This window comes from Neolamprologus multifasciatus, chromosome 12 (assembly GCF_963576455.1).
Source record: "Neolamprologus multifasciatus chromosome 12, fNeoMul1.2, whole genome shotgun sequence".
NCBI lineage: Eukaryota > Metazoa > Chordata > Actinopteri > Cichliformes > Cichlidae > Neolamprologus > Neolamprologus multifasciatus.
Window position 1 is genome coordinate 1,246,973 of NC_140450.1, and position 15,543 is coordinate 1,262,515.

The window sequence follows — 15,543 nt, forward strand, 5'->3', positions numbered from 1 at the left end:
AATAGTGTAAAGATGACAAATTGTAAATTCATTTTTTAAAGATTTTTGGACACGATATAAAACAGAGAGAATAAATATTTAATGTACTTACATGTGTCATGTTTCTTGTTTTTCAGTTTTTCAAGTTCAGCCTGTTGCCGAGTGATATTTCTCTTTTGTTGAACAATCTTTCCTATTTGAGCGCGTGCAAATGTTACAGTTGTATAACTACCTGGTTTGTCCTTGCCCGGTCTCATTTTTTCCACAGTATCTAACAGCTGTGGGATCTGCTGTTTGTCTTTGATGTTGATAACAACAGATCTTCCTCCACAGCTCTCACAGAGCTCCTGGATTTTCTTGTCTTGCTTTATAAAGTTAACAACAGCTGGATCTGTAGGATCTGAGTCCACAGTGAACAGAAGCAGCTACAGGGGCCTGGCTAGCTACGGGTGAATGAAGGGTGCGAAGCAGTGTCTCCAATTCAGTAATCCTGGCCTCCAGAGCTGCAAATATGCTACATTTGTTACAGATATCATTACTGCTAAAGGAGGCCGAGGAGTAAGTTAACATCTGACACAATGAGCAGGAAAGTGCAGGAGGGACAGGTGAAGTAGCCATGGTGCTAACGAGTCGGCTACGAGCTAAGCTAAGCTAGCGAAACAGTACAGAGACAGTGAGTGAATACCTTGGCTATAAGTTAGGTAGTGAGTACACAGAGAGTGTGCTTCGGATGAAGCACATGAAGATTATACTATGAAAAAATAATCTATTTAAAAGTTTTTAATTAAATTGCTAAGCAGATAAGCTACTGAGAAACACCACTGTGTTTAAGCAGGAACAGGAAGTGATACTCTACCACAGAGCGAGCAAACACCAAGTGACAGCGCCACCAAGAGCCACTTTTAATTAAAGCTGATTAAAAGTATGTAAGAAAGTAACCAATGGCATATTTTTGAGTCCAGCTCTCACATTCAGGTGTTGGTCTTTAAAAGGACTTGTGTCTCCTTTCATTGCTCATTTGCCAAAAAACATCTGGATGATCCCTGAGACGTCTGGGAAAACTTTCTGTGGGCTGACGAGACAAAAGCTGAACTTTGATTCTCGTTACATCTGGATCAAACTAACAGCAGTTCATAAAAAGATCACAACAACAGTCAGACATGGTGATGGTAGTGTGATGGGCTGGGCTGCTGCTGAATGTCTCCACCAGAAAAACCTGAAGGAGCTTCGACCATCACTTCCTGCTCTGCAGCTAAAGAGCACTTGGGTAATGCAGCAGGACAATGATCCAAAACTCACCAGCAAGTTCTCTTTAAAAAAAGTTTTTGAGTGGCTGAGACTTAAATCAGATTAAGAAAAATACCAAATGTTTTTTGACAGCTCAGGGATCCTGTATTTACCTGCAATGATGCTGAGAATGAAAAGGGACCAAAAACATAAATCGACTGATCCTGCCACATTTTGACTCAAGAAACAAGTTAAAACTTTGCTTAAAATTCCAACCTTTGTTTTTATTAGCAACAGTTTCTTTATCAGGACTTTGTTGTGCACATTACAATTACTAATTACCATAATACAGGTTATACACATTTTTCCTTATAGACAAAAACAAATCAAATATGTCAGCATAGGTGGAGCAGTAAATGTAATTTGGTAAGTTCAGTAATTTAAAAACACATAAATTCAGAGATGAATGAAGATGTTTGACTTCATCATTTAACAACGATCAGAGCTGATTACAGAGAAAAACTGTTTACAATAATAATTATGTAAGATTATTATTAATTATGTCATTAATTATAAATTGTAAAAAATCACATTCATAGATATTCATTAGAACAAATAAAAAAATCAAAACATTAAAGGCATTTTGTCTGACTGGGGTAAATGATATGCAGATATGTTTAAATAATGAATAAATGCTGTGATATTTGGAGAGAATAGGTTAAATTCTAACAAAATTTAAAACATGATTTATTCATCATAAGTGAAAGAAAAATAATAATTAAGTTTTCTTTCACTTGTTTATTTATTCATCTTGTGTTTATTAACAATCACACATTTATGCAAAAAAACACAAAACAATCATAATCAGACCACAAATATTCACAACAGAACAATATATGAAATAACACATAACATCAAGATTCCTTTTAACAGCAATCTAATATTAAAAAAGAAAAAAACCATTTTGGTCAAATGGTGATTTTTACCAAACCAAAGAAAATCATTTAAATGAGTAATTTTACTTAAATAGCGCAGGTTAACGTGTAAATCAAAATGATTATTATTGGTTATTGCCCCTTGAGGCGGCTGTTGTGGTGATTTGGTGCTGTATAAATAAAACTGAACTGAACTATTTGAGATGATATCCAATCAGCAGATTTTTCTGTGGTCGTGATGAACAAGCAGGTGTAAAACATGCAGAACAACAAGTCTGCACATTTTTGATGTTTCTCTCCTCTAGCAGTAAAGAACAGCTGTAAAAGTAGATTTCTCTTTATAAAATGCTGCAGGTTGACGCGTCCTTGATCTCTTCGTTCAAGATTTCTTGCATTAAGTTATGTAGTTGTTCTTCATGTTTATCCTGGAGGTTTTCGATCTCCTCTTCATTTTTCACATACTTCATTTGTTTTTCATGTGTTTGCATTAAATTCTTGATCTTTTTCAAGTTTTCAGTCTTTTTGGTCACACGTCTCACTAAGTCATACATTTTCTTCTCATGTTCTTCCCTCTGTTTTTCTAGTTCATCCATGTGTTTCTTCTGGGCTTGGTTGAACTCTTCAGCTTTCTTTCTGGCTTCCTCTTCATGTTTCTTCTTTAGATCATCCAGAGTTTTCTTATGAATTTCCTCCAATCCTTTTATTTCTGCTTCTCTTCTTCTTTGATCCTCTTCTTTTTTGATTTTTTCACATTCCAGCTTTTTGTTATAATCGTCCTGTAGCTTTTCCATTTTTTCTTTCTCTTCCTCTTGTCTTTTGTCTTCTTCTTGTCGTTGTTTGTCCCACCCTTCCTTCTGTTCTTTCTCCCACTGCTCTTGTTTTCTTCCCATCTCTTCTCTGGCTTCTTCCAGTTTTCTGTCCACATTTTCTTTTGCCTCTTTTTCTGACTGAATTTGTTTGTCCAGCTTTTTAAGTTCTGTTTCAAATTCTTGTCGGCGTCTTTCTGCTTCAGCTTCCTTTTCCCTTTTCTCCTTTTCCCTGATTTCCTGTTCCTGCTTTCTCTTCTCTTCTTCTTCACTAATTTTATTTCTCATTTTTTCGAGTTCTTTTTCTCTCTGTATTCTTTCCTTTTCTCTCTCTTCATCGATTCTTTTCTCCATGGCCTCCATTTCTTTTTTATATCTTCTTCCAATTTCTTCCTTTTCTTTCTGCATCTCTTCTTCCTTCTCCTTTAAAATCTTCTGCATCTCCTTCTTTATCGCAGCTTCAGATTCTTGCAGCATCTTGTTGGTGAAGCAGCGTCTTCCATTGTCCTTCATCATGGTGTCAATCTTTGCTATCAGATCACTGACTTGTGTGTGGTTTTGTTTGTCACGGTTATTGAACACATGGTATCTTCCTCCACAGTCAGAGATCAGCTTCTTAAAGGAACTGTGACATTTCTTCTTGATGTAATCATCAATAGACTCTCCCTGATGCTCCAGATCATCTCCTCCTGTTAAAAGAACAATGGTGAACTTTTCTGAATCCTTCCCAAAGAATTTCTTAATGAGTTCCAGTGTCTCCTTCTCCTCTGCTGTGAATCTGCCGATATGAATCACCACCAGGAAGACATGTGGTCCTGGAGCCAAAAGACTGATACATTTCACCAGCTCCTCTTGAACTTCTTCAGGTGACAAACTTGTGTCAAACAGACCAGGAGTGTCGACCACAACAACAGGACGACCGTCCACCTCACCGTGTACTTTCTGACATTGTTGTGTAATTGATATTTGACTTGATTCAGCTTTAAACTCATCTCTTCCTAAAATGGTGTTTCCTGTAGAGCTCTTTCCACAGCCAGTCTTCCCAATCAGCACAATCCTGAGACAGTCTGAGTCTTTTCCTTCAACTTCATCACCTAAAACATGAAAACAATCGGAGTTAACACTTGTATACTGGATTAAAACTCTTTGGGTCACTGAACACAGAAAAATGTTAAAATCTAAAGTACTTACAAGTCATCATGTTCCTCTTGAGCTTCTCAAGTTCATCATGTTGCATCTGTATGGTTTTCTCTTGTTGTAAGACTTTCTCCATCTGTGCATGTAGAAATGTTGTCTTTGTATAACAGTGTGGTTTGTTTGTGGCATCACTAATTTTGTCCACAACCATAAACATCTTTGTAATCTTCTGTTTGTCTTTGATGTTGAGAACCACATGTCTTTGTCCGAAGGTCTGAAGAAGCTTCTGGATGTCTTTGTCTTTACTTAATATATTTTCAACAGCTGGATCTGTAGGATCTGAGTCCACAGTGAACAGAATCATGGTGAAGTTATTGACTCGAGAGCTGAATGTGTTCTGGATGGTCTCTAACTCTCCCTTGTCTTCATCAGTGAGGGGAGCCACAGGTAGGACCAGGATGAAGGCATGGACACCCTCAGGATCACAGAGGGAGATACACCTGAGTGATTCCTCCATCACTGCCTGCTGAGGTTTTCCATACAAGGCAGGTAGCTCCACCAGGGAAACCCAACGTCCACACACCTCTCCCTGATGTTTAACACACTCTGATGAGTTGGAGGCTGAATGAAGCTCAGTCTGACCTAAAATGGCCTTGGCTGCTGACGTCTTCCCTGCTCCTCTCCTCCCACACAGAACCAGGTTCACACTGGATTGTGAACAGAGAGGTTCTATCATGTGATGGGGTTCTTTTTTTAAGGTGAGGTATTCTTCACTGCTGTTGTTTATTTTGATCTGTTCTTGTTTAAGCAGATTTGTAATTTCCTGAATCTTCTCCATTAATGATCCATAGTTATCTTCAAACATGTTGTAGTGCCTCCCTCCACATTCTCTGAGGACTTCATTCACAGATGAATGTATTTCATTATCATGTGTGATGATGACCATCGAGTGTTTAAAGGAATCTTCTCCAAACAAACTCAGGATGAACTTCAGGGTTTTTCTGTTCTCCTCACTGAATTTTGATGGTTTCACCAACAGCAGCAGAACATTTGGTCCAGGATGACAGAGACTCACACTCTTCTTCACTTCTCTTCTCATGTCCTCCTCAGACAGACTGAACAAGTCTGGAGTTTTCACTACTGTAAGTGGTTTTCCTCTCCATTCTCCACAGGAGGCCACACAGTGAATGAGTTTTTGACAGTGAAATGCTTGGTGCCCAATGATGAAGTTGCCAATTTTTGTCTTCTTGTCCTCACTTTTGCCCAACAACACAATCCTGAATGCAGATGCTGTGCAACAGCAGAAAAAATATAATATCAGAAACACAAATCAAACTTCACTTATATAAGGAAATCTCATCTCATCAGTCTTCTGTGCACTCAAATAATTTTGAGTGCTGGGTACTCTGAACCCCGACTTGGCACACAGTGTTGGGAAGGTTACTTTTAAAATGTATTCCATTACAGATTACAGATTACATGCCCCAAAATGTATTTTGTAATGTATTCCGTTACGTTACTCAATGAGAGTAACGTATTCTGAATACTTTGGATTACTTAATATATTATCATGCTGTTTACAACTACATGAATGTACTATTGCTGTGATTTATTACTGAAGGTTACTCTCCACACCAACACCAGCTAGATGTTATAATCTTAATATAAATGAGTAACAGTAGGTGGACATTAGGTAAGGTTGCACTTTTTGCAGTGATCTCGTATAGAAAACTATTCCGCGCGTATATAAAACAGGTCAGTGGCTCCGAACCGTAGTAAAGGGACCTCTGGCTAATACGGTGGGTTCTGTGTCGGCTCGTAGCTGAAAACTAGCTTTACTTTGTTGTCTGGGTCAACTTTGCTAGCAGAGACAGAGAGAGGCGTTGAAAGGCTGCTCCAACAGAACTTATTGTTTCAGAGGAAAACACGAACACGGTGTACAGTCGAGTCTTAATAGCTTACTTACAGCTGGGCTCGTCAGGCTCTCTTCTTGGCTGCAGTGGTTATTATTATATTTACATGCTTCCAGCTCCCGTTTCTGCTCGATGACAGCTCGTACTTTTCCTTTTTCTCCCTCCCTCGCTCACAGACACATAACGAGTATGGCAGTCCATTCTCCCTGCAGCACGGACTACACTGCCCATCAGGCTGAAAGCTTTAAGGCGATGCCTGCAGCACTCTGCCTTCATATTAAATCATTTTTACAAATATTGATTTACGCCATTGTGAGACACGAGATTGAGACACAAGCATTATAGCATCTTAATGCGTGTTTTGTTTGGGTTTCCACTGGTGTGGAATTACCAAAAATAGAGAGGACATAGCTGAACATATGAAACAGGGAAGTACCGCCGTGTAATCCATTTATTTCAACAAAGTAACTGTATTCTAAATACCACCTTTTTAAACGGTAACTATAACGGAATACAGTTACTCATATTTTGTATTTTAAATACGTAACGCCCGTACATGTATTCTGTTACTCTCTAACACTGTCGGCGCATAAGCACAGACGACAGTCAGGACCCGTTCCCTGACCCGGAGGCGCAGGGAACAAACCCTGTCGTCCACTGGGAGAAACCCCAACATACAGGCAGCAAGCCGGGGGGATACCAGGATACCCAGCCCGCCGCCTCTCACCAGGGGCAATTCCAGACTCAGACAGAGTCCAGTCCCTCTCCAGGAGGCTGGTTCCAGAGCCCAAGGTGTGTGTTGAGGTGAGCTCGACTATATCTAGCTGGTACCTCTCAACCTCACACACTAACTCAGGTTAGTGTTAGTGTGTGAGGTGAACTGTTCCCTCGATGGTCTTCTCCAGGGGTTTTCTGAATCGCTCTTTATCTGGTCCCTCATCCAGGACCAATTTGCCATGGGAGACCAATCCGGTTACAGACAGAACAAGAGCATTGAAACAGCTTTATTGAAAATTACCAATGATATTCTTATGCACTCAGATAAAGGTGGATATTCCACTTTAGTTCTGCTCGACTTATTTATAGCATTTGATGCTAGTGACCATGCTCCTCTTATTAACAGACTACAAAACTGGGTTGGCATCACTGGTACTGCTCTCAGCTCATACATATCATATAGATACTTCAGAATTAGTATTAATTATTATTATTATTATTATTATTATTCAGAATTAATATTAATTAATCTATGTCCTCACTTGCTCATATGTGGAGTGCCCCAGGGCTCAATCCTTGCACCAACTCTGATTTCTTTGTTACCCCTGTGCCATCTACTTAATAGTTTTAATGGAATCTCCTACCACTGCTATGCAGATGAGACACAGTCATATTTTTCTTTCAAACCCAACAACCTCGATCTCAATTCCAATAAAACTGAGGTTTTAGTGTTCAGTCAAGACAGTTTAAGAAAGAAAGTTAGAAGTTAGAAATAAGTTAGTCAGTACCAGTGATGGCAATAACGGCGTTATTAGGTGACAGCATTACTAACGGCATTACTTTTTTCAGTAACGAGTAATCTAATCTAATTACTATTTCTATTGTTACAATGCCGTGGAACAATCACACAAGTGCTACTGATTGGCTGAGGAAGAATAAAGTACTCATGGTAAACCAATCACAGGACAAATTTAAAATGACATAGCAACAAGATGCTATATACCATTTTTTAAATTGTGTTGATAGGCCATGTAAAACCAGAGTCATGCTAAAAAAAAGATTACGGAATTTTTTTCCCCCCGAATATTATCCTCACGTTTACTGAGGACAGCGCTAGCAAGCACTCTCTGCTTACGACCCCAAAAAACCAAAACCAAAACCACCCGTTTCCTATTAGTGGAAAAATGTACCATGTTGACCAATCAAAAAATGATACGGCAACATGGTGTTTGGTTGTTTAGGAAGTGAGGGAAGTTTAAGTAGTGACCGCGTTGAGAGAGAGAGAGCAAGATTTGAGATGTGAGAGATTTGTGACGTTCAGCATGTATGAAGTGTGTAGTTAGTGTGTAATGTAGTCAATAGTTGTGTTTTGTGTGTCAGAACAATGAGGCGAGTGCTGAATATCACAGTTTTGCCAAAAAGCCACCAAAGGCAGACTGCAGTGTAAAAGCTGTTATACACCTCCTGCTGTCAGACCTGCAGGTAAGGCTTTTGATGTTCTCCTTTATCTTATAGTGGACAGAAACTATTTTTTGGTACAAATAATTTTTGTATGGGTGGGTCCGGGACGGGCGTGAGGTTCTGGGGGCGCTCCGGCTCTGGCCTGGGGCCCTGGCCGGGCCTCGGGGGCCTGGGTCCTGGTTGGTGTGTTGCCGGGGTTGTGGGCCGGTGGGTATATGGGGGCCCACCACTGGCGCGGGGTGCCGCCGGTGCGCCGAGCCACCTGGGGGGCTCTTCAACTGGTGGGGGGGGGGGGGGGGGGGGGTTGTCACATCTTGCAGGAGCTTTCCTCTCTCAGGAACTCTCTCTGCAAGAGGGGGAGATACAGGAGAGGTGGAGGAAGATCTCAGCCTGGGCGTCTATTGTCTTATGTAGTCTGGAAGATGAGTGGATGATGGGGTGGGTGCAGTTTTCTCTGTGGTGGGGTTGGGTGGACTGCCCCGGGCTCTGTGGGGCCGGGCGGCGCCGCTGCACTGGGCCCCGGTTCGGATGGGCCTGGGCCCCCCTTCCCTGACGGGTCGCGGAGTATGGGGGTGCCTACTGGGGTCAGCGGGGGAGCTGGCCCCAGGGAGGGGTCACTTGCTCCTCCCTTCCTTCCCTCCCCATCTCCAGCTGCCTCCCTCTTCCCGCTCCACCACAACCACCCACACATGCAGGGCCTTGGAGTAGGGGTGTGTCACCAGGGTGCAGAGGAGGTAACCCCCCCCTCTGTCCCCTTCTGGCTGCCTCTGCCTCAATTTTATCCCGCAACTTAGACATTCACATTACTCACACTCTCATTACACATACATATAGGATCTTGGGGGTGGGCACACTACACGGAATCTCAATTACCATCAGGGTGTACACCTCACCCCTGGCGTCGTTGCCCACCTCTCAATTTTAAATACACGTAGACATTGAGGGCTAGCAGGAGGGACTATGCGCTTACCTGCTGCTCTCTGGCAGGTAGCTCCATGCCCTCCTGGGTTTTAAATGCACCTTAGAACACACATACATCAACACTACAATGAGCGGGTGGAGGGAGGTTAGGAGTCTTCTCTCACCCTCGTTCTCTGCGGTCTGCTGGAGCAGGGGGGCTAGGAGGAGGAGCTGGCCGTCCGACTGGGGTCCGGAATGTGGGGCCTCCCTGCTGCTGCGGAGTCGGGGCGGTCTGCTTCTCCCCACCGCAGGGAAAAAGGGTAACACAACCTGGGTCTGGGTGCAGTTCCCCCCTCCAGGGGCAGGGGTACCTAGACCCGGTTTGTAGAGTACGCTTGGGGAGTGTGATTGTGTGTACAGCGTCTCTTTATGTCTGTCTCCACGTTGGTTAAGTGTGGAGTAAGTGCATATGAGAGCATGAGGGTGGGAATGGATGTTTGTATCTGTGTGTGCCTGTATGTCTGTGTCCATATGTCAGGTTGGGTATCAGACGCCACCTCTCTGAGGACAGCTCAGGCCCTCCAAGGTTTGGAGGCCTATCTCCCCCCACCACTTCCCCTGCCGGGGGCGGACTCCCTCAGACATCGGTGCGTTGGTGGTTCTTTGTGTCCGGGGGTGGGCGTCCGGGTGCACACCGGCTCACTCCTTGGCGGCTGCTTATCGGGGCCTGGAGCCTGGGGCTCGCTTGGGCCACTTCGGAGGTGGGGTGCCCCCGGCCTCTCGGCCTGGGGCTCGGTCACTCAGGCACAGCTGGCTGCCGGCGGAGCTCACGGGCACGTCGCTGCAACCCCCCCTGGTTTCTGCTCCGTGGCTGCTGGGTGACCCCTCATCTGGGACTCTCCTCAGCTCTTTCTGGGACAGTGGCACGGCTGCCCCTCTGTTGGTCTTCCTTGGTCTCTTGTGTTCTGGGGGCCTCTGGATGTCTGGAGTTTTGATCTCCTCCATACCTGCTTCATGCCCTGGAGGACGGGGCAGTGGCCCCCCCCACACCCTCTAGCAGATCATTACATGAGGGAACCTTTTAAGAAAACAAGCGCGTCCATGCTCACAGGTGTACACACGGGTGATCACACACACAAACTACACCCTTTTTGGCTCCTACCTCAATGCACACTGTGCTGTCGATCTTACGTGCTGCACAATAATGTTTAATATTTAGTATTTACTGTCATATTCCCATATATCATTGTGATGTTGTTTATTGTATTACTCTCGTTTTCTTCTGCTTGTTTTCTTTTTTCTTTCTCAACAGGTGATCCAGGTGATCGATACATGTATTTTTTTTCTTTTTTTTTTTTTTTTGCTTATTCTGTTTTTTGTTTTTTGCCCTTCTCCCCCGTCCCTCTTCTCAACTGTTTTTCTTTCCCTCTTTCTTTCTCCCTTTTCTTTCTCCCAGTCAAGTCTGTCCCGTATTCAGCAAGTGAAAATAAAATAAAGAATAAAAGGTGGGCATCTTTCTTCGCCTTTAGACAATAATTCTGATGGCAAAAGAGCCAAACGGGACAGGCAAAAAAAAAAAACAAAAACAAAAAAAAAAAAAACAAATAATTTTTGTGACGTCTTATTTGATGCAGAACACCTGATTGTTCTGTGAATAGTTGGAAATGGTTATAAAAAAAATGCCTTGGCTACATTTTTAGGTAAATAGCTGCATATAACTTTGTTGTTTGCAAAACTTGTGTGTAGGTTTTTAAAATGTACAATTTATATTTTCTTTTCAAGTTATGAAAATTATTCATTAAACATGTTTGTGGTTGTTACATTAAAAAATATAACTTTTTTTCTACTGTGATTTTATGTTTTTTGTCTGATTGTATTAATACAGTATGTCAAAATGAAAAAATAGCTGTAAATTCATGTGAGGAAGTGCTGAAAAGAATGATATCAAACAAGGCAAGATAAACAGTTTTTAAAGGTGAAATGTAGAGGTAAAATCAAAAGTAGTCAAAAACAGCCAATTAAACCCTAGACCCCAGAGGGTTAGATATTTTTTAAAGTTACACCCAACCCAGTTACTCGCTCAGTTACTTTTTTTATGAAGTAATTAGCAACTATAATTAATTTCTTTTTCAAAGTAACTTGCCCAACACTGGTCAGCACACCACGTCCCACACCAATAACATAAAATCCTCTGCTATCATTTTTGATCTGCACTTGAATTTTCAAACTCATATTTCAAAGGTTACACACTCGTTTCCTTCACCTGAAAAACAACAGAAAATCAAACTGTTACTATCAGTAAACCTTCTTAAAACTTTTATTACACACTTTGATTATTGCAATTCACTTTTCATGTGCATCTGTCAGTCCTTCTAAATTAGTTAAGAATGCAGCAGCAAGGCTGCTAACAAAAGCTCACCGGTGATTACACCTATCCTTACATCCCTTTACTGTCTTCCAGTGAAATTCAGAATCCACTTTCAAATTCTGATATCAACATATAAAGCTCTACCTGGACAGTCCCTTGTTTATATCTCTAAAGGTCTTCTTACTGTCCCTAGCTCTGATTTTAAAACCAGAGGTCAGCGTGCTTTTGAGTTTGCAGCAATCAAACTGTGGAACAGCCTGCTGGAGCTTAGACAGTTCAGGCCAATGTTTTGCTCAATTACGTCAGGCTGTATTTAAGTATTTGTTATGATCTTTGAGTTTCTAGTTATAATCTTCATTGTTTTATGTTATAATGTAATATGCTGTGCTCCATAAATTGATCCTGCTTTGTTAGTCTTTTGTGTTGTTGTAAAATGTTGGTAGATGTCGTAAAGGGGGTGTGTATTTTGCTCGCATGTGGGGGGGATGAAGATTAGGCAAGTGGAGCAACAGTTTTCTGACTGTCGCCGTTTATTGTTGTTTTCATTGTAGCATAAAAGGAATGTAAATGGAGCTCCCACCAGAGGCATTTGTTTTGTATTTTTCGGTTTGTATGGAGAATAAAAGTTTTTGCCTTTTTTACCTTCACCTCATTTTTGCTACCGAAAGGCACACAAGCGATTCAAGAAAAGCACGAGTCAGAAACGTTACGTCCTGCAGAAGCGGCAAAAAAGGACCAAAGGCTGCCGCTACAATACAGCCTTTCTCAGGCAATTAGGTCGGCTGATTAGGTAATGTCTTTTAAGCGACTGCTAAAAATTCATTTTTATAGGTTAGCATTTCCTTAACCTTTTCCCTCTTCATGTATGTTTGTATCATGTAATGTGTCTGTTCATGTGTGTGTATGTTTTTTACATGTGCAGCTTTTATTTAAACTGTGAAGCACTTTGTAACTCTTTTTTAAAAGTTCTATACAAACTAAAGTTATTATTATTACTGGAAATCCAGATGAAAAGCTTTAAGTGAATTTAAGTTAAAATAGTTTTCAACATATTTCAGTTAATTTGGAGAAAGTCAGTAGAAATACTTCTACCAGAGAATAATCTGGCAATAATCATACTTACTTTTTGACAAAAGGTTTTTCTCAGAGGGTGGGAGTTGAGCAGTGAGTGAGTTTTGCAGCCCTGTGAAAATATAATATTACTGTGCAAATTATTTTTGTGTGTACAATATTCTTAACAGAATTTATTTCTCCTCTTACCTGCAGCTTTAGAAGCATCAGTGACAGGAGTTTTTGTCTCCTTTTGTTTTGGGTTTTGTTGATCTTCTGGTAGATTTTGTGTTGTGTCCTCAAAAGCTTCATAGCTGACATGCTCTCCATTGTTGTCCTTTGTAATTTCACGCAAATGTGTTAACAGCTCTGGAAGTTCAACGTTGATCCTCTTCAAGTATCTGCAGTTACATTTTTTGATCATTTCATTTAATGCAGAACTTTTCATGAAATCTTCCGAAGAACCTGAGCTCTCCTCTCTGGGTGCTGAGATCAGTATCAGTGAATGATCAAATGATCGATCACTGTAACCTTGAAGGACTCTGCAGAGTCTCTGTTTGTGCTCTTCTGTAAAGGTTTCAGGCTGTACAAGCAGCAGGAACACATGAGGTCCAGGAGCAGAGAAATTTGCACAGTCTTTTATAAACTTTGTCAGCTCTTGTTGGGAGGTGTTGAGAGGAGGCAGGTAGGGGGTGTTGATGACAGCAATTTTTTTGCCCTCCGGTCTAGCACTAATTCTCATACACCCTTTAGGTTTATTGCTGAACACATCATTTCCCAGTAACAGATTTCCCACTTCATTTTTCTCAGTCCAGCCGCTCCCCAGCAGAACAACCCTCAGCTCAGACACTGCGGGAAACACAGATGTAGAAAAGGCAGCTAAACACAGACATGCAGCATACTGAAGAGTGATTCCCTTTGTTTCAGTGAAGTTTAAATCCAGAGGTTTTAGTTCTAACAGAGTGCACAAACATACTATTGTAAATTTACATATATTTTAAGTTCAGGCTGACACAGTTCAGTGTGACTCACTGTTTTGTGGTAGGACTTCCAAAGCTGCTTCCTGTCTGGGGACGCAGATCTTCTGTGATGTAAAGAGACAGAAAGGTAGAGAGAAGAGAACATACAATTGATGGACTGACATGATTTTTGGAACAGGATTATAAACATAAAACAACAATGTTAATAAAGCACATGATACATTTCTTAAGATTACTGTACGACAAAAATTGTCCAAACAAACACTTTAGTGGAAAGTTGTGAATTTGAAAAGGATTTTAAAAGTCCTGTAAAAAGTAAAATACATTGTATAGAAACTTTCTAAGATATTAAAACGAAAAAGATAAAAATAGAAGTAAGAAAATAAAATGAAAAATAATTTAACCATTATGAGAATTATTTAAAAGCAATACTGCAGTAAACTATTAGAAGATACTACAATAATATTAAAGGTACATGGTGTATATTAAATTAGAAATTATTAGATTATATTAATATATTAGATTAAATTAGAAACCACCAGAGTAATTATCCTCTACATTTTACTAACAATGACAAGATTATCAATGATATTATTGACAAGTTAAATGTCATGGTCTAGTCTCAGCAGGTTTCCCCAACCTTATAAAGAGTACATTTGCACAATACCTGAAAGCAGCACCACTGAAGGAACAATTTGTCATGATCATTGATCAACAACCACTGATTAAAGACCATTGGCCAATGGTCAAATGCAGAATGGCTGCAATCACAGCATTGTAAGATGGACCCTTAGGCCCCCTCCTTGATTCAGAGATGGTCTTTCCCTTTTCATGTAAATGGCCTCCTTGACTCCGCGCTCAGACAAAACTGAAAACAATGTACCGGGAGTTTGCTGTTCTCACCGGCTCTTGTGAGCCTTGACCACCCGGCTAGCTATCGAGCTGGTGGGTAACAGATGTCTCTGAAAACGTCGGAGCACTTTTGCAAATATGTGATGTCTTGATAAACCAAGCAGATATTTAATGTTTACACAGGTACTTTCTGAAAATATCTGAATTCCTGAAAATATCTTAAAAGTTATATATATTACTTTCTGGGTCACTAGACTAAATTAATAAAATAAATTACAGTTAGTTATAAAATATAAGAAATATTACTAAGTAGCTGGCGCCATTATTGGAACCTGGAATTGGCCGGGCTGCGCTCTCAATTGTGGGATAGGTTGGGCCACGAAGGATACACCCGACCCATCCTTCAAATCCGGGGAAAAGAAGACTACGTTGTATTGTTCTGATGACTCCCAGTTTGTGCTCAAGGGGATGATGAGGGTCAAACCTTAAATACTTATCCATATGCAAAGGTTTACAGTACACGTTTTGGTACCTGGATGATTAAGCAAGCTTTAAAACATTTTAAGTTCATGTTTTGTTCCTTGTCAGCTCCTTTGTTATTTATATTACGTAAGATCTTTCAGGCAAATCCAGAACTGAATTCAAAATTCTCCTCCAAGTGAACTATTTGTATATATTATCATTATTTATTATATTTTATAACTAACTGTAATTTATTGTATTAATTTAGTTCAGTCTGTTACTGTTCTTACTGTCTTGGATCAACTGTAACTACATAATTAGAGATTAGTTAAATATTGTGATTCTTCTCTGTAAAAGTTCAGTTTATGTCAGAGGGGTTCAACAGTGGCTATCTTGGTAGTTCTGTTATTGTGATTGCAATGGTTTTACATGTTCAGTTACGTAACAGAAACCACACTTCAACCATTAAGATGGAGGCTTAATAAACAAACATGATTTGTTTGCAGAAAAGGCAAGTAGAGTTTAAAACTTAAAAGCAATAAGAGTTTGTGGCTGAAAGGTTAAAAAAGCATGGAATTAGATTGTGTTAAAGATAAATAGCACGAACAGCCTGGAATATCTTAATACGTGACCTTTATGAAGACGTGAACACTCCACTAACCTTTGACCTCTAGTGTGACTATGACCGCTCAGTGAGATGGAGTTTCTGCTTGGAACTGTTTTATTCAGACCTACAAAAACATCTGCACTTAATAA

At 40.6% G+C, this 15,543-nt stretch overlaps 1 protein-coding gene across 1 annotated transcript in view; it reads right to left on the minus strand.

The window, feature by feature from the left end:
* Positions 1–13,746, minus strand: part of LOC146506104 (uncharacterized) — a 28,850-nt gene extending 15,104 nt beyond the window's left edge. Inside the window, exons 1-6 of the mRNA XM_085180818.1 lie at positions 13,526–13,746; positions 12,704–13,342; positions 12,567–12,626; positions 4,139–5,374; positions 2,483–4,041; positions 92–404 (exon numbers count right to left, since the gene is read on the minus strand). Of these exons, the coding sequence (XP_085036944.1) occupies positions 92–404; positions 2,483–4,041; positions 4,139–5,374; positions 12,567–12,626; positions 12,704–13,342; positions 13,526–13,637 (3,919 nt within the window). The 5' untranslated portion in view covers positions 13,638–13,746. The remainder of the gene's footprint in view (positions 1–91; positions 405–2,482; positions 4,042–4,138; positions 5,375–12,566; positions 12,627–12,703; positions 13,343–13,525) is intronic.
* Between the last annotated feature and the right edge of the window lie 1,797 nt (positions 13,747–15,543).